Source organism: Petromyzon marinus, unplaced genomic scaffold, assembly GCF_048934315.1.
Source record: "Petromyzon marinus isolate PM22_M1 ecotype Great Lakes invasive population unplaced genomic scaffold, UKy_Petmar_22M1.pri1.0 PM_G_Scaffold_15, whole genome shotgun sequence".
Classification (NCBI taxonomy): domain Eukaryota; kingdom Metazoa; phylum Chordata; class Hyperoartia; order Petromyzontiformes; family Petromyzontidae; genus Petromyzon; species Petromyzon marinus.
This window is the reverse complement of record NW_027422706.1, coordinates 3,757,288-3,776,256: the sequence shown is the minus strand read 5'-3', so window position 1 is coordinate 3,776,256 and position 18,969 is coordinate 3,757,288. Positions and strand designations below refer to the sequence as shown.

At 54.8% G+C, this 18,969-nt stretch overlaps 1 protein-coding gene across 1 annotated transcript; it reads left to right on the top strand.

Annotated features, from left to right (window-relative positions):
* Positions 1–878: 878 nt before the first annotated feature.
* Positions 879–8,295, top strand: LOC142910702 (anti-apoptotic protein NR13-like). Its single transcript, XM_076060099.1, has 2 exons — positions 879–1,560; positions 6,026–8,295. Exons 1-2 carry the CDS (start codon positions 1,264–1,266, stop codon positions 6,161–6,163), a joined length of 435 nt encoding a protein of 144 aa, XP_075916214.1. The 5' UTR covers positions 879–1,263; the 3' UTR covers positions 6,164–8,295.
* The last annotated feature ends 10,674 nt before the right edge of the window (positions 8,296–18,969 follow it).

Genomic DNA, 18,969 nt, shown 5'->3' with positions numbered 1-18,969 from the left:
GGTTCCCGACCCCTGCTGTACACACACACATACACAGAGACACACACAGACACAAACAGGCAGATTAACACACTCACTGATGCTGCTGGTATAGCTGGGTCTGCTGTGACTCTGTACACACACACACATACACAGAGACACACACAGACACAAACAGGCAGATTAACACACTCACTGATGCTGCTGGTATAGCTGGGTCTGCTGTGACTCTGTACACACACATACACAGAGACACACACAGACACAAACAGACAGATTAACACACTCACTGATGCTGCTGGTATAGCTGGGTCTGCTGTGACTCTGTACACACACACATACACAGAGACACACACAAACACAAACAGACAGATTAACACACTCACTGATGCTGCTGGTATAGCTGGGTCTGCTGTGACTCTGTACACACACACATACACAGAGACACACACAGACACAAACAGGCAGATTAACACACTCACTGATGCTGCTGGTATAGCTGGGTCTGCTGTGACTCTGTACACACACACACATACACAGAGACACACACAGACACAAACAGGCAGATTAACACACTCACTGATGCTGCTGGTATAGCTGGGTCTGCTGTGACTCTGTACACACACACATACACAGAGACACACACAGACACAAAGAGACAGATTAACACACTCACTGATGCTGCTGGGTCTGCTGTGACTCTGAAACTCGCTGAGCTGACGCTTGCCGTCGCAAGCCAATTGCCGCATCGATTCCTCGACATCTAAAGTCGGCGCGATTTCTCTTCCCGTCGAATCCTGCCTGCTTGATGAGAAATCGACCAATCGCCGAAGAGATTCTACGCCCAGCAACGCGGCGATTTTCGACCGTCGCTGAATCGACCGTCGCGATTCCATTAGGCGACTCCGACCTCCGTCGACTCCGTCTCGCGTTCCCGACGGCGGCCATGGAGGCAGCGCGGAGTGGCGGAGTGGCGAGGCGCTGCGATGATGACGACAACAACAACGATGACGACAACAACGATGACGACAACAACAACGATGACGACAACAACGATGATGACGATGACAACAACGATGACGATGACGACGAGCTCACCGTCCAGACCGCAATTTAATCTCCGGCTACGCCGCTCACCTGGCACAGACGGAGCAACAACAACAACAGCAACAACAACAACAGCAACAACAACAACCGCAGCAGCAGCAACTTTGTGCCGCTTCACAGCTCCTGGAGAGCGTCGGGGATTCTCTCCTGGAGCAGCACCGCGCCGCCTTCTCGGCCATGGTGAGCCGCCTGGTGGTGGTGGCGGAGGAGGCCGAGGATCTGCGCGGCTCGGCGCTCGCCGTGGCCCGGGAGATGTTCTCCGACGGGCGCGTGAGCTGGGGCCGCGTGGTGGCGCTGGCGGTGTTCTGCGCGCTGCTCCTCAAGAGGCTCAAGGAAGCCGCCGGCGGCGGCGACAGGGAGCGGAGGGCGGGGAGAGACGCCGAGGCGAGGGCCTCCGTGGCCCACGAGGTGGCCGCTTTCCTGGTGGCCTCGCGGAGCAGCAGGAGGGCCTGGTTCGTGCGCCAGGGAGGCTGGGTGAGACACGCGCTGTGGACACGTGACACCACCTGCTGTGGACACGTGACACCACCTGCTGTGGACACGTGCCACCTGCTGTGGACACGTGACACCTGCTGCTGCTGGTGGTGGTCATTGATTAGTGGTGGTGGTGGTGAGTGGAGATGTGTGACCTGGTGGTTGTCATTGATTAGTGGTGGTGGTGAGTGGAGATGTGTGATGTGGTTGTCATTGATTAGTGGTGGTGGTGGTGGTGAGTGGAGATGTGTGACGTGGTTTTCATTGATTAGTGGTGGTGGTGAGTGGAGATGTGTGACGTGGTTGTGATTGATTAGTGGTGGTGGTGAGTGGAGATGTGTGATGTGGTGGTTGTCATTGATTAGTGGTGGTGGTGAGTGGAGATGTGTGATGTGGTTGTCATTTATTAGAGGTGGTGGTGGTGAGTGGAGATGTGTGACCTGGTGGTTGTCATTGATTAGTGGTGGTGAGTAGAGATGTGTGACGTGGTTGTCATTGATTAGTGGTGGTGGTGAGTGGAGATGTGTGATGTGGTGGTTGTCATTGATTAGTGGTGGTGGTGGTGAGTGGAGATGTGTGATGTGGTTGTGATTGATTAGTGGTGGTGGTGGTGAGTGGAGATGTGTGACGTGGTTGTCATTGATTAGTGGTGGTGGTGCGTGGAGATGTACCACGTGGTTGTGATTGATTAGTGGTGGTGGTGAGTGGAGATGTGTGACGTGGTTGTGATTGATTAGTGGTGGTGGTGAGTGGAGATGTGTGACGTGGTTGTGATTGATTAGTGGTGGTGGTGGTGAGTGGAGATGTGTGACGTGGTTGTCATTGATTAGTGGTGGTGGTGAGTGGAGATGTGTGACCTGGTGGTTGTCATTGATTAGTGGTGGTGAGTGGAGATGTGTGACCTGGTGGTGGTCATTGATTAGTGGTGGTGGTGTTAGTGGTGAGTGGAGATGTGTGACGTGGTTGTCATTGATTAGTGGTGGTGGTGAGTGGAGATGTACCACGTGGTTGTGATTGATTAGTGGTGGTGGTGGTGAGTGGAGATGTGTGATGTGGTTGTCATTGATTAGTGGTGGTGAGTAGAGATGTGTGACCTGGTGGTTGTCATTGATTAGTGGTGGTGGTGGTGAGTGGAGATGTGTGACGTGGTTGTCATTGATTAGTGGTGGTGGTGAGTGGAGATGTGTGACCTGGTGGTTGTAATTGATTAGTGGTGGTGGTGGTGAGTGGAGATGTGTGATGTGGTTGTCATTGATTAGTGGTGGTGAGTGGAGATGTGTGATGTGGTTGTCATTGATTAGTGGTGGTGGTGAGTGGAGATGTGTGACCTGGTGGTTGTCATTGATTAGTGGTGGTGGTGAGTGGAGATGTGTGACCTGGTGGTTGTCATTGATTAGTGGTGGTGGTGGTGGTGAGTGGAGATGTGTGACGTGGTTGTCATTGATTAGTGGTGGTGGTGAGTGGAGATGTGTGACGTGGTTGTCATTGATTAGTGGTGGTGGTGAGTGGAGATGTGTGATGTGGTTGTGATTGATTAGTGGTGGTGGTGAGTGGAGATGTGTGACGTGGTTGTCATTGATTAGTGGTGGTGGTGGTGAGTGGAGATGTGTGACGTGGTTGTCATTGATTAGTGGTGGTGGTGAGTGGAGATGTGTGACCTGGTGGTTGTCATTGATTAGTGGTGGTGAGTGGAGATGTGTGACCTGGTGGTGGTCATTGATTAGTGGTGGTGGTGTTAGTGGTGAGTGGAGATGTGTGACGTGGTTGTCATTGATTAGTGGTGGTGGTGAGTGGAGATGTACCACGTGGTTGTGATTGATTAGTGGTGGTGGTGGTGAGTGGAGATGTGTGATGTGGTTGTCATTGATTAGTGGTGGTGAGTGGAGATGTGTGACCTGGTGGTTGTCATTGATTAGTGGTGGTGGTGGTGAGTGGAGATGTGTGACGTGGTTGTCATTGATTAGTGGTGGTGGTGAGTGGAGATGTGTGACCTGGTGGTTGTCATTGATTAGTGGTGGTGGTGAGTGGAGATGTGTGACCTGGTGGTTGTAATTGATTAGTGGTGGTGGTGGTGAGTGGAGATGTGTGATGTGGTTGTCATTGATTAGTGGTGGTGAGTGGAGATGTGTGATGTGGTTGTCATTGATTAGTGGTGGTGGTGAGTGGAGATGTGTGACCTGGTGGTTGTCATTGATTAGTGGTGGTGGTGAGTGGAGATGTGTGACCTGGTGGTTGTCATTGATTAGTGGTGGTGGTGGTGAGTGGAGATGTGTGACGTGGTTGTCATTGATTAGTGGTGGTGGTGAGTGGAGATGTGTGACGTGGTTGTCATTGATTAGTGGTGGTGGTGAGTGGAGATGTGTGATGTGGTTGTGATTGATTAGTGGTGGTGGTGAGTGGAGATGTGTGACGTGGTTGTCATTGATTAGTGGTGGTGGTGGTGAGTGGAGATGTACCACGTGGTTGTGATTGTTTAGTGGTGGTGGTGAGCGGAGATGTGTGACGTGGTTGTGATTGATTAGTGGTGGTGGTGAGTGGAGATGTGTGACGTGGTTGTCATTGATTAGTGGTGGTGGTGAGTGGAGATGTGTGACGTGGTTGTCATTGATTAGTGGTGGTGAGTGGAGATGTGTGACGTGGTTGTCATTGATTAGTGGTGGTGGTGAGTGGAGATGTGTGACCTGGTGGTTGTCATTGATTAGTGGTGGTGAGTGGAGATGTGTGACCTGGTGGTTGTCATTGATTAGTGGTGGTGGTGGTGAGTGGAGATGTGTGACCTGGTGGTTGTCATTGATTAGTGGTGGTGGTGGTGAGTGGAGATGTGTGACGTGGTTGTCATTGATTAGTGGTGGTGGTGGTGAGTGGAGATGTGTGATGTGGTTGTCATTGATTAGTGGTGGTGGTGGTGAGTGGAGATGTGTGACGTGGTTGTCATTGATTAGTGGTGGTGGTGATGAGTGGAGATGTGTGACCTGGTGGTTGTCATTGATTAGTGGTGGTGGTGAGTGGAGATGTGTGACGTGGTTGTCATTGATTAGTGGTGGTGGTGAGTGGAGATGTACCACGTGGTTGTGATTGTTTAGTGGTGGTGGTGGTGGTGAGCGGAGATGTGTGACGTGGTTGTGATTGATTAGTGGTGGTGGTGAGTGGAGATGTGTGACGTGGTTGTGATTAATTAGTGGTGGTGGTGAGTGGAGATGTGTGACGTGGTTGTCATTGATTAGTGGTGGTGGTGAGTGGAGATGTGTGACGTGGTTGTCATTGATTAGTGGTGGTGGTGAGTGGAGATGTGTGACCTGGTGGTTGTCATTGATTAGTGGTGGTGGTGGTGAGTGGAGATGTGTGACCTGGTGGTTGTCATTGATTAGTGGTGGTGGTGGTGAGTGGAGATGTGTGACCTGGTGGTTGTCATTGATTAGTGGTGGTGGTGGTGAGTGGAGATGTGTGACGTGGTTGTCATTGATTAGTGGTGGTGGTGGTGAGTGGAGATGTGCCACGTGGTGGTCATTGATTAGTGGTGGTAGTGGTGGTGGTGAGTGGAGATGTGTGATGTGGTTGTCATTGATTAGTGGTGGTGGTGGTGAGTGGAGATGTGTGACGTGGTTGTCATTGATTAGTGGTGGTGGTGATGAGTGGAGATGTGTGACCTGGTGGTTGTCATTGATTAGTGGTGGTGGTGAGTGGAGATGTGTGACGTGGTTGTCATTGATTAGTGGTGGTGGTGAGTGGAGATGTGCGACCTGGTTGTGATTGATTATTGGTGGTGAGTGGAGATGTGCGACCTGGTTGTGATTGATTCGTGGTGGTGAGTGGAGATGGTGGGAACTGTGATTTTGGTGGTGATTATGACGGTGGTGATGGGTTCAGACAGCATGAGGATTATTGAGAATTGGGGGTGGGGGTTGTTGTTTTTTGTTACCAGGCGAGACTGAAGAGAAATTTAACTTGTTTTTTTATTTGAGTTTTGCCAAGTTGCTGCGACGTGTCGTCAGCTTAGACAGCTTGGCGCTTCTGTGTAGAGTAGTGAGCGACTGGCAGTGGAGCGGCTTGTGTGTTGGTTAAATTGTGAGAGACGCCTAATCCCCTCTCTCGGACGGCAGAAATCGCCCTGTCGTTCATACCATCTGTATGTGTTTCTCGCCATTGCCTGTGGGGTCTTCAGCGGGTCCATGTTTTAGGAGAAGCATTTGTTTAAAGCGGTCAAATGTGTAAAAAAAAACCCAATTCGTCAATCCAAGACCTGCATATTAAGTTTGTGAAAACGCCGTTGCAGAGCAAATGTCCCGCTCTCCTCTTTTCGAACTCGGCAGCTGGGCCCCATCTGCCTCTTGAGCGCCCAGTTGCACCGCCTGTACAATCGCTAGCCGTGCCACTGCCGTTTTCGGGACCGACACCGCGCGCGCGTGCACACGCACACGCACGACCGTACTGACGGCGGATTGCGCTCGTGTTCCCCCGGACGCAGGACGGGTTCGTGCGGGAGTATGCGCGGGAGACGCCCGGCAGCACGCTCATAAACACGCTGGTGGCCATCGCGGGGTTCGGGGCCATGGCGGGTCTGGCCGCGTTGGGCGTTCGCAAGATCCTCGGCGGTTTCCGCTGAACCTTCCCAGCGGGACGAGGCCCCGATCGTGTCCGGCTCCCGCGCACGGTGTGCCCCACGGCGTCGTCGCCTCCGGCCGAGCTAAACGGAGCACCGCTACCGCGACCGCGGGAAAAACATCGAGACTCTGAACAGACGCGGCACGCCCCCCCCCCACCCCTGCAAAGTTAAATTGTGGTGCTCAACGTTTCCGTGGCGGTAGAGTTTTTGCAAAGATGCAGCTGCAAATGCGCTTTTTTGTTTCACGTGCCGATCTTCGCTGTTCGTTAGTTTCCATTTCGTTAAACCTGCCGCATGGGAGCGATTGCCGCTGGGGTGCGTGGTGCCAAATCGTTGGTTGCATTCCGTGGGGCCTGTCAATGCTTTGTTAATATTTTGAACCTCCGTGCGAGCGAGGTTTTTGCGTCTTCCCAGCGAGAAAAACCCGACGGCCGAATGGAAATTGACGCACGTTGCTCTTGTTGGACGGCAATTATTTTACTTTAATAGAGTCGTTAAATTCACGTTAGTCTGGCTCGATGAGGCAGCATTGTAAGTGTTGGTAAAATTGAGCATTTCGGAAGCACTTATAATTTTTATTATTATTTTATTTAAATACAATTTCAGGACAAGGTGAAAGATTAGAAACGTGTTATATAGTTGCTACCTCGAACACGGCGAGGAATTGAATGACGCTTGCCATCACGGCAGCGTTTTGGCCATAAACAGAGCAATCTGTTCTCGTTGTTTTGCTCTTCACGCAACTCGAGCAAGCGGGAGTTGAATTTGGCAGCGGGCAGCAACAGCCGCTGCAGCGCCTTGCGTGAAATTTGCAGGGTAGCAAAGCCTCAACTTGCAACACAAAAGGTTTAACTTTTTTTCTGCTCGTATGATGTAATATCAGGACTGTGTGGTTACACCGATAGTACCCTTTTATTAGTGCGGGCCTAGAAGGTACACCGAGGAGACGGCTCCCGACCCATCAGGATCCTCCTCCCTGTGCGTGGCCAGGTGAACACGATAGGCAGCTTGGATGGGCCCTATGGTGCGCGGCAGTCTAAGTTTAAAGCCGCGTTTAGAAACGACAAGTCTGGTATCTGGTGTCTGGTTAATCGGAAGTGGGCTACCCCATAAAGTCGCCTTGCAATGGGTGTGCCACTACAAACCAAACTTTGGAGTTGTGAGGTGGCCGGGCCGGTGGGGGGGGGGGGGTTTGTGGATTCCTGTCAGGAGTTTTTCTAAACTTAGATTATTGAAAACAGAGAACCCACCACCCCCCCTCCCCCCTATTTAAAATGGAACTCTGGGTAACCTTTACCCATTGCCCTGTCCTGGATTATATTTCAGTGTACCCTTACCATGCAATAATTACTTGGTTCAGGATAGATCTTTGATATTTTCCTAAGGTAAATCAACGGTGGCAGTTCTACTTGGGTGACACAGCGGGACACAGGCGCCATCGTGGCAACGCACCGCCGTCACCGGCGTGCAGCCCAAGGCGGTCGCTGCAGTTTGCCGGCGGCGGCACAGCACTTGAGAGTTCTGCGGTGAGGAAAAAAAAACAACGCGGCCACGGCTTGTTCAGCCCTGGGCATGGCTCAGTTCCTGCGAGTGGGAAACAAGAGGCATTCGGGTGACACTGCTTTTGCATGTGTAGTGATGCTACCATCACTACGCATGACGCTACCATCACTACGCACGACGCTACCATCACTACGCACGATGCTAGCATCACTAAGCACGACGCTACCATCACTACACACGACGCTACCATCACTACGCACAATGCTACCATCATTACGCACGACGCTACCATCACTACACACGATGCTACCATCACTACACACGATGCTACCATCACTGCGCATGACGCTACCCATCACTACGCACGACGCTACCATCACTACGCACGATGCTACCATCACTACGCACGACGCTATCATCACTATGCATGATGCTACCATCACTGCGTATGATGCTTCCATCACTACGCACGATGCTACCATCACTACGCATGATGCTACCATCACTACGCACGATGCTACCATCACCACGCATGATGCTCGACAATCTTCAGACCTTATTGGTGCTTTCAGTTCCCGCGCCGTCTCTCTCAATACAACAATTAAAGAGTGTCTTGTTTATTTGCCCGACACGTGTTTTATGTTTTACTCTGCCAGTGCTGATTCGATCGTAGCTGAAGTGGAATTGGGGCCAAGAAAGGCGTTCAGTTTACGTGTGCGTTTTTTTTAGATTGTGTGTCTTGTTTATCGTAATCGCCGGCCACGGTCAATCCACTGCTGGATGAAGGCCTCCCCAACCCATCGCCACCTTACGGCCCTGCGATGGTAACGATCCATCCGGAAGCCGATTTCATCGCTCCATCTCTGCGGTGGACGTCATCCCGGGGGGGGGGGGGTGTCCCTCTTTTGGCTGCTGCCACACTTAAAAGGCTCGGCAACGCACAACATCGCCTTCGGCGTACCTAGTTGTTTGCTGTTCAGTCCGCTGCTGAATGAGGACATCCCCGTGCTACAGGTCGTGGTAGGTTGGAGCGCCTCGGTAGCGCACACTGGAACTTTGGGAGGGCAAAGCTCTTTATTATTAACACAACAGGTAACTATTAACATGGGGTGGGTGTGACCACCGACCTATCCTCGCTAACGCACACCATCACTCGCAAATGCTCGCTAACACTGGCGCTCTGATACGACTGGCGTGGCCAAGCCAGGGGGGGGGGGGGCTACTGGTTGGCCACGCTGACTTGAGCCTTGACTTCTTCACGAGGCGTCTTCACGAGGCGTCTTCATCCCAGATGCGGAGGCCGCTTATATCCGCCTCGGCGTGGCCCGGGACACGCCCAGGCCATGCCCACCTTCTCAAATCCTCGAGAAGGTGGGCGTGGCGTGGCCCGGGACACGCACAGGCCACGCCCACCTTCTCGAATCCTCGAGGTGGGCGTGGCGTGGGCGTGGCCCGGGACACGCCCAGGCCACGCCCACCTTCTGGAATCCTCGAGAAGGCTCAGCCCCTGGCCACGCGACCCCCCCCCCCCGTCCTCCTGGGGTCTCCGGCCCCCACGAGGCTTCCTTCACAAGACGTGGATCTTCTTCACCAGCAACACGAAGAACCCCGAGCCCCTCGTGCTCCTCCTGCGGTTCTTGTGCCCCGCCCACTCGGTTCTGACACTTGGGGCTGTAGGGGCAAGTGCTGTCACACAGACACAGACAAAGCTACCCCATGTAGCCTTTATCAGGGCTGTAGGGGCAAGTTCTGTCACACAGACAGACCATCTACCCCAGGTAGCCTCTAGCAGGACTGTAGGGGCAAGTGCTGTGAGCAATAGCGCCTATGAAGGCTACCGGCACTGTGGCTACACACACAGAGGGTGTGGGTGGCCAGCACCACCACGCCCGACCGCCTTTGTCACTCTCCCAGTTCTAGCGATGTTTACAACACCACCACCATCACCACCACTCCCCACTCACACACAGTGCGCTAACCACTGCAACACTACTCCCCACTCACACACAGTGCGCTAACCACTGCACCACCACTCCCCACTCACACACAGTGCGCTAACCACTGCACCACCACTCCCCACACACACACAGTGTGCTAACCAATGCACCACCACTCCACACACACACACACAGTGAGCTAACCACTGCACCACCACTCCACACTCACACACAGTGCGCTAACCACTGCACCACCACTCCCCACACACACACACAGTGCGCTAACCACTGCACCACCACTCCACACACAGTGCGCTAAACACTGCACCACCACTCCCCACACACACACACACACAACGTGCGCTAACCACTGCACCACCACTCCCCCCACACAAATTATTTCGCGACTCAATGCTGCCCTCTTGTGGTAATAAACTAGAATCTCACTCACCAACTCACCCACTCACCCACCCACCCATTCATCCAGACAAAGCTATCCCAGGTAGCCTCTAGCAGGGCTGTAGGGGCAAGTGGTGTTCCACAGACACTGACAAAGCTACCCCAAGTAGCCTTTGGCAGGGCTGTAGGGGCAAGTGCTGTTACATAGACACAGACAAAGCTACCCCAGGTAGCCTCTAGCGCGGCTGTAGGGGCAAGTGCTGTTACACACAGAGAAAGCTACCCCAGGTAGCCTCTAGCAGGACTGTAGGGGCAAGTGCTGTTACACAAACACAGACAAAGCTACCCCAGGTAGCCTCTAGCAGGGCTGTAGGGGCAAGTGCTGTTACATAGACACAGACAAAGCTACCCCAGGTAGCCTCTAGCGCGGATGTAGGGGCAAGTGCTGTTACACACAGAGAAAGCTACCCCAGGTAGCCTCTAGCAGGACTGTAGGGACAAGTGCTGTTACACAAACACAGACAAAGCTACCCCAGGTAGCCTCTAGCAGGGCTGTAGGGGCAAATGCTGTTACACAAACACAAAGCTACCTTAGGTAGCCTCTCGCAGGGCTGTAGGGGCAAGTGCTATCACACAGATACAAACAAAGCTAACCCAGATAAATTCTAGCAGGGCTGTAGGGGCAAGTGCTGTCAAAACATACATAGACAAAGCTACCCCAGGTAGCCTCTAGCTGGTTGTCGGGGCAAATGTTGTCACACAGACATAGACAAAGCTACCCCAGGTAGACGCTTTCTGGTTGTAGGGGCAAGTGCTGTCACACAGACAAAGTTATCCCCAGGTTGCCTCTAGCAGGGCTGTAGGGGCAAGTGCTGTCACACAGACACAGACCAAGCTACCCTAGGTAGCCTCTAGCAGGACTGTAGGGGCAAGTGCTGTGAGCAATAGCGCCTATGAAGGCTACCAGCACTGTGGCTACACACACAGAGAGGGTGGGTGGCCAGCACCACTACGCCCGACCGCCTTTGTCTCTCTCCCAGTTCTAGCGATGTTTACAACACCACCACCATCACCACCACTTCCCACACACACACACAGTGCGCTAACCACTGCACCACCACTCCCCACTCACACAGTGCGCTATCCACTGCACCACCACTCCCCACTCACACACAGTGCACTAACCAATGCACCACCACTCCACACACACACAGTGAGCAAACCACTGCACCACCACTCCCCACTCACACACACACAGTGCGCTATCCACTGCACCACCACTCCCCACTCACACACAGTGCGCTAACCACTGCACCACCACTCCCCACACACACACACACACAAAGTGCGCTAACCACTGCACCACCACTCCCCCCACACAAATTATTTCGCGACTCAATGCTGCCCTCTTGTGGTAAAAAACTAGAATCTCACTCACCAACTCACGCATTCACTCACCCACCCACCCATTCATCCAGACAAAGCTACCCCAGGTAGCCTCTAGCTGGTTGTAGGGGCAAGTGCTGTTACAGAGACACAGACAAAGCTAACCCAGGTAGCCTCTAGCAGGGCTGTAGGGGCAAGTGCTGTTCCACAGACTGACAAAGCTACCCCAGGTTGCATTTGGCAGGGCTGTAGGGGCAAGTGCTGTTACATATGTAGTGGGTTCCAGGACATGGAGACGGCAGAATAGAAGCAGCACTATTTATTTAAACCTTAACAAGGGTTACACTAGAAGGGATAGCGGCCCCTCCACCCGGATAACTCAGGAACACACCCCAGGCTCTCTAGCCTAAGCTCTAGGCTCCCAGTTACTCCTGGAAGGGCTCTAAGGGAGGCTATCAGATCCGGACCTGGTTAGGCACAGATCTCGGCACCCCGCCGACCAGACCGGCCCTTAGAAGGACTCTGACTCTGGGGCTCTGGGGCCGCACCACTGGCTTGCTGTGCCGGCCCTGAAAAGGGCAGCGGTCACAGGAGTTCCAGGGTCTCACCTAGCTGGCCTTCTTTCTTCACTGGTTGCTTCAGCCTCGGGCCCCACACTCTGCCCCGAGCTCCCTGGCTCCCCGCACTTTATACCCACTGGAGCCTTAGCGGACGTTGTTGTAGCGACCAAGGTGTGGGTGAACCACACCTTCCCGTGCCATGTATTTATTCCCCATAGCACCCCTACATCACCCCCTCCCGTGTAACCCGCAGCCATCCCCGGCTGCAACAATACTCGAACAATAAACACAACAAACCCCCACCCGTGCGTGCCTCATAAGAACGAACACCCCAATAAATAACCCAACCCACCTATACAAAATTACACTATATACACATATACATTGTACTCCCCCCCCCCCCCATCAACGCAGCAAGAAAACTTAACAGTGAACAACAAGAGTAACAAGAACCATTATTACAACAAGCGACGCGTTTTGGCGCGGGTCCGTTTTGCGGGTCCATCGTAGGGGGAGGGTCCGGTCGGCCCGGCAGTGGGCACCGGCTGTGCAGGTGCACCGTCTTCCGTCACCCCGGAAGGGCAAACTCCGTCCCCACCGGGTGGCGCAGGCGAGCTGGAAGCCGTCACTCTTGAGGCGCCTGAAGGTGGAACAGTTAGCGAAGCATCAGGGGCAGGTGACGAAGACGCCGTCCGGGAGTCAGCGGACACATCACATGCTCGGCCCGTGTAATGTGGTGGAGGGACGCGCGGCGCCACAAACGGCTTCAGACACGAGGGGTGTACGTACCAGCGGCGTTTCCCCCACTGGATACGAACGCACTGCGGCCGCATAACCTTCACAATAACCACAGGGCCCCTTCAAGGCCGCAACAATTTCGCCGAGGTCGCCAACGGCACCTGAGGGCAGTGCAGCCAGGCTTGATCGCCTGGCTTCCACGCATGTGTGCGTGACTGGCGCGATCGCAACCTCTCGTTGGCCTTCTGCCGAGAGGAAGAGTTTTGGGCCGCTGCCTCCCGTGCCTCGGTCAACCTCAGGATATTAAATTTAACGTGGTCGGCCAATTTCGATTTTCTGCTGGTTTCCGAGACGCGGAGCTGAGTCGCAATTGGTGGGTCAACGTCGCGACCGTACATCAAAAAGAACGGCGAGAAGCCGATTGCCGCGTGAGGAGCCATTCTATAGGCGGCCAAAACCCCCGGAATGTGAAGGTCCCAATCGGTCTGGGAGTCACACACCTGGTGACACAACATAGATGTGAGCGTCCTATGCAGCCACTCCACCATGCCAACGGTTTGTGGGTGATAGGGGGAAGTGCGAATCTTTTTCGTACCAAGAAGCGCACACACCTCGTGCAGAAGTACGCCAGAGAAGTTCTTCCCTTGGTCAGTCAGCAGCCGTTTGGGAGCACCCTTGTCGAGGACATAGCCCTGGACAAAGGCCTCGGCAACGGCTGCTGCTGACTGGTTAGCGAGAGGCCATGACATAGGCCATCGGGTGAAATATTCCACGCCAACCAGCAGGTACTTGTTACCCCTAGGGGTCGCAGGGAAGGGCCCCAATATATCGAGTGCGACGAGTTCGTTAACCCGAGAGACCGTGATAGATTGTAGCGGTGGGCAGGCGCCTTTCGCTGGTGGTTTTCGTTGGGCGCACTGAGTGCATGCACCCAGGAGGTCATCCACATCCCTTGCCATACCCGGCCAGAAGAAATCCAGCTGGAGCACGGCAAGGGTCTTGTGGGTTCCCAGGTGCAAAAGCCGCTCATGTGCGGCCCACACGGCCTTACCCCGCAAAGCGGATGGCACCATAAGCCTGTGACGGCAGGCCCTCCCATCCCAATGCATTAGGAGCCCCTGGAGCAGCCCGTACAAATCAATCCCCGCGACCCCCCGTACGGAACCCCCTGCGCGACGACGCAACGCGAGGAGGGATGCGTCCTCCATCTGGAGGCGCCCCCATTCCGCAACAGACAACCCCAGCAAGGAGTCCGCACCTCCCACCCCGACAGGACCCTCAGGCAAGGGGTCCTCAGTGGCAGCAGCGAGAACCGGGATATCTAAGGGGGGGCTATCCTCTGGCGGCTTACAACGCCCTGATCCCCTGAGACAAGCGCAATCTGAGGCGGGCGGCAGGCGAGACAGCGCATCCGCATAAGTGTGCCGAGCACCCTTCCGATATGTGGTCGTGAAATCATAATCCTGAAGGATTTCGAGCCATCGGGACAATTGCCCCGAAGGCTGCGTCACCCGCAAGGCATATTGTAATGCCGCATGGTCCGTACGGACAGTGAAATGCCGACCGTACAGGTATGGGCGATACTGTTGCATAAAAAATACAATAGCCAAGAGTTCCCGACGCGTGACGCAGTATCTCTGTTCCGCCGGAGACAAAACCCTACTGCCATAAGCCACGACGCGTTCCACACCACAGATCACCTGTGAGAGCACACCCCCAATGCCGTATTGCTGGCGTCTGTATCGAGCAGGAAGGGTTCCGAAAAATCGGGGTAGCTCAATGGAGGGGCCCGCACGAGAGCGTCGCGAAGGGAACAAAAAGCGACCTCCTCCTCCTGGCCCCAGTGAAATTTCACTCCCTTCGCCGTCAGAGCGTGTAAGGGCTTAGCAATGGTCGCGAAATCCGCGACGAACCGCCGGTAATAAGACGCAAATCCAATGAAACTCCTGACCTCAGCCACCGAGGTGGGGGTTGGCCAGGAGCTGACACACTGCGTCTTTGCGGGATCGGTGGATATGCCCGAGCGGCTGACGATGTGCCCCAAATAGCGTACGGATTCCCGTAGCAGGTGGCACTTTTGCGGCTTAAATTTCAAATTCGCAGCACGCATTTTGAGGAACACGGTGCGCAAGCGCAAAAGGTGTTCGTCAAATGTCTTGCTGAACACGATGACGTCGTCCAGATAGATCAAACAGACGTTCCACTGTAAGCCAGCCAAAACCAGTTCCATAAGGCGCTGAAATGTCGCCGGAGCGGAGTGTAATCCCATAGGTAACCGGTTAAATTGGAATAGGCCGTGTGGTGTGCGAAACGCAGTCTTTGGCTTGGACTCATCATCCAATGGGAGTTGCCAGAATCCGGATAACAAGTCCAACGTAGAAAAAAAACGTGCGCCAGCCAGAGCAGTCAGAGATTCGTCCATCCGGGGAAGTGGATACGCGTCGGCCATGGAGATCTTATTAAGGCGGCAAAAATCCACACAGATTCGCAAGGACCCATCGTGCTTTTTGACAAGCACTATGGGTGCTCCCCATGGACTGGTGGAAGGGGCTATGTCTGCAGCCAGCATGTCATCCACTGCCGATTTGACATGATCTTTTTCGGCCGGACTTAACCGAAAAGGATTCTGGCGTACCGGGGCATTGTCACCCGTGTCAATGTGGTGACGCAACAATTTCGTGCACCCAATGTCATATTTGTGTTTACTAAAGACATCGGAAAATTCCGGCAGAAGGGTGCGTAGGCCGGCACGCTGGGAGTCGGACAGATCACTCGTGTCCGAACATAGTGCGTCCATCCAACTATCGTCCCCCTCAGAATGCGGTTGAGCCAGAGGATCGGTCCCCACATTACCCATAACCGTGTCTACCACGGGGACCGGCGTCGCGTGCGCGAGCACAGTTCCCTGAGGAACGACGGCCGTCTGTACGCCAACGTTAAGGACGAGGATAAACGGGTCATCGCTCCCCTTAACGAGCGTTTGAGCGGCCACCAGATCCAGCCCGTTTTCCCCAGCCCTCGATGGCCCTAACAGAATTCCCTGGTCCAGAACACCGGGCACGAAAGGCCGACGCAAGCGAAGGGGCACGAGCATTTGCGCCCGGGAGGTACACGCACCGTCCGAGTGACGAACGCTTGTATCGACGCACACGCTGCCCTTGAGGTGACAGGGGAAGGCAGGAATGTTACCCGTCGGCCCGAGGGAAGCTCGATGCAACCCTGATCAATTAGAATTTTAATCGGCATTTTGCCCAAAAAGTCCGTCCCCAACAAGCACGGAACCGCCAGCGAGGACGAGACTAATATCGGCCCGGAGAGTTTGATATCTCCAATGCAAATTTGTGCTCGAATTTGGCCTATGATACCCAGCGAACCCCCGTTCGCTGCGTAACATGGAACGGTGACTGGGAGCAAGGGGCGGCTTTGAACGGGAAGAATATTATAAATCAAGTCTGACACAATGGTCGCCGAAGCTCCCGTATCGACGAGGATACGCACCTCGACCCCGTCAATGCGACCCGCGACCACAGACGAGCCTGCCGACGCAGCAACAATGCGGTGGGCCAATTCCGTCCACTGCCCTGGCCCGAGCACCCTCTCGACCCCGCCGCCACCCAACAAACCAATGGGCGTACCCCGAGGCCCGTACACCGAAACGCGCAAGGTGGGGACAGGTGTGTGCACAGGCCGAGCATGTGGGGTGCCGCGACTTGCCGGGTTGCGATGCGGAGGCCTGTAGGCGGGAGCGCCGTCCGACCGTCCCGGCTGTCGTTGACGAGGCGCCCGGCATTCCGCAGCCACGTGGCCCTTGTGGCCACAGTTGTAGCACGTGATGAGCGCCTTGGGGTGCTCCTGGCGATCCGGTGTTGTCCGAGCCAGCCTCCCTCCGGATCTCCACTCCACCGGGCGACCCGCCGCGAAGACCTCCTCGGAGGGGGGGGATGGTCGGCGTCCCAACACACACCGCAGCTGCGCCCTTGGGGACGAGAGGTGATCGACGCTGCGCTATCAGGTGCACGTGGATGTGTCTTGCTGCCAGCAAGGAGAACATGTCCGCGTCGTCCTCTGCGACCATGACGATCTGTAGCTCCTGGGCCAACGCCAGAAGCTTCTCCGTCACCATCGCGTCCACCCCTTCGCCGTCCATCCGCGGGAAAGCCGCTTTTGCGAGGGCCAGGAGAGCCGTGCGATACGCCAGCGGTGGCTCCTTCTGGCCTCTGCACCGCTCGTGGAAGAGTTTGCGGCAGTCGGACAATGGCCCGTAGACTATGGTGAGGACCTGGAGCGCCGACTGTAGCGTAGATCGCGTTGATCTGGGAGCTGTGATGAGCGTAGCAAGGGCGTCATCGTCCAGCATGGCCGGTAGCGCACTCAACGCCTCGTTGTCCGTCCAGCCGGCCATCTCTTGATGAGCGAGGAAGCGGCGTTGAAAGGCCCCCCAGTCGCCGCCGTCTGAATGAAGGGGGCGTAGGAGCGTGGCGGTGAGGTGTGGGAAGCTGTAAGCCCCAGGCTACTTTGGGCTCGCCTTCCCATCAACCGGAGGCGAGGAATGGTGGTCGTGGTTATTTATGCCCCCACCGAAGATGAACATCCGTGGAGGGATGCAGGCAAAGCCGATGAGTCAGATGCCTTCTATGACCTCCTGTCACAGGTGCTGGCTAAAGTGGCCCCTCGGGATAGAGTCATCATGTTGGGTGACTTCAATGCCCGAGTTGGTCATGATACTGGCACCTGGTCTGGAGTGATTGGAGGGCATGGGCCAGATCAGCTCAATAACAACGGTAGGAGGCTGCTAGATTTTTGTGCAGCCCATGGGCTTGTAATTACCAACACGCTGTTCCGGCATCGGCGCATCCACACAACATCATGGATGCATGCCGGGTCCAAGCAAGAACATCTGCTGGACTACATAGTGACGGACCAGCGAATGCGAGCCCATGTCCTTGACACCAGGACCTACCGTGGAGCTGATCTGCCCTCTGACCATCGACTAGTCATCTGTAAGATGCGCCTGCCATTCTTCCACTCCGGTGGTGGGTGTACACCCAGGACCCCATTCCAACCTAAAGTGGCCTGGTCTCAGTTATCTGATGAAAGTTGCAAGCGAGAATTTCATCATCGCTTGCGGCTGGGGTTGGCATCGTCCCCCACTCCTCCTGATGTCGAGGGTAAATGGGCGAGGTTAAGGACTGTGACTCATGCAGCTGCAATGGCTGCTTTGGGTACGCGGTCCAGACCTCCCCAGAGACCCTGGCTGACAGAGGAGGTGTTCAGGATGGTTGAGCAAAGCGACAGGCCCACTATCATCGGCTACAAAATCCTACGTCAGAGAATGAGGAGGCTTACCGCAGCCTTCGCTCGGAGGTTCAGAGAGCCGTGAGGCGCTGCAAGGATGGGTGGTGGTCGCGGGTTGCTGAGGAGATGGAGTCTGCCTCCGTGGCCCGTGATCACAAATCTCTATTTAACTCCATCAAAAAAGTAACCTGCAGCGCCACACCTATTACCATCATTAGGGGAAAAAACGGTGATCCAATTTCCGACCCCCAGGAACAGGTTTGCAGATTTGCTGAGCATTTCTGTGAGGTCCTGGGGGAGGGGAAATCCCTCAGCCAAGAAAACATCGTGGCACAAAGTGGGGATGACCCTGGTGAGGCTGCAGTGCCTCAAATATTGGAAGTCACCCCCTGTGAGTGGCTGGCTGAGGTGCCATCTGTTGAGGAAGTACAGAAGGCGATCCGGAGTCTTGAGACCAGTAAAGGCACCGGGTAGAGATGATCTCCCAAGCGAAATGCTGAGGGAGGGTGGCGTTTGTGCACAGACTGCCCTATATGACATCATAACAACAGTCTGGACCACTGGACGAGTTCCGCAGGATTGGAAGGATGCCCTGGTGGTCCCCCTCTTTAAGAAGGGGGACCGCACAGACTGTAACAACTACAGGGGCATCTCACTCCTCAGTGTTCCGGGAAAGGTCCTGGCAAGGATTATTCAACATCACCTTGCCAGGCACGCTGAGGAGAGGCTTGCGGAGCCCCAATGCGGTTTCAGGAAAGGGCGGTCCTGCACAGATGCCATATTTTCTGTCCGTCTGCTACAGCAGAGGTGTAGAGAATTCCAACAAGACCTACGTCTCTGCTTTATTGACCTGGTCAAGGCCTATGATACCATCAGTAGGCCTGGGCTCTGGGTTGTTCTTCGTGCTTTTGGAGTACCTGACCCTCTGCTCACGATCATTAAGGACCTTCATGATGGTGAGCGGGCCCGGGTAAAACTCCGTGGCCGG

Bases quoted from the DNA above. Each gene is read 5' to 3' on its own strand.
- LOC142910702 (XM_076060099.1), top strand. From the start codon at position 1,264: ATGGTGAGCCGCCTGGTGGTGGTGGCGGAGGAGGCCGAGGATCTGCGC. The intron at 1,561-6,025 runs GTGAGACACGCG...CCCCGGACGCAG, and splicing joins TCGTGCGCCAGGGAGGCTGG to GACGGGTTCGTGCGGGAGTA.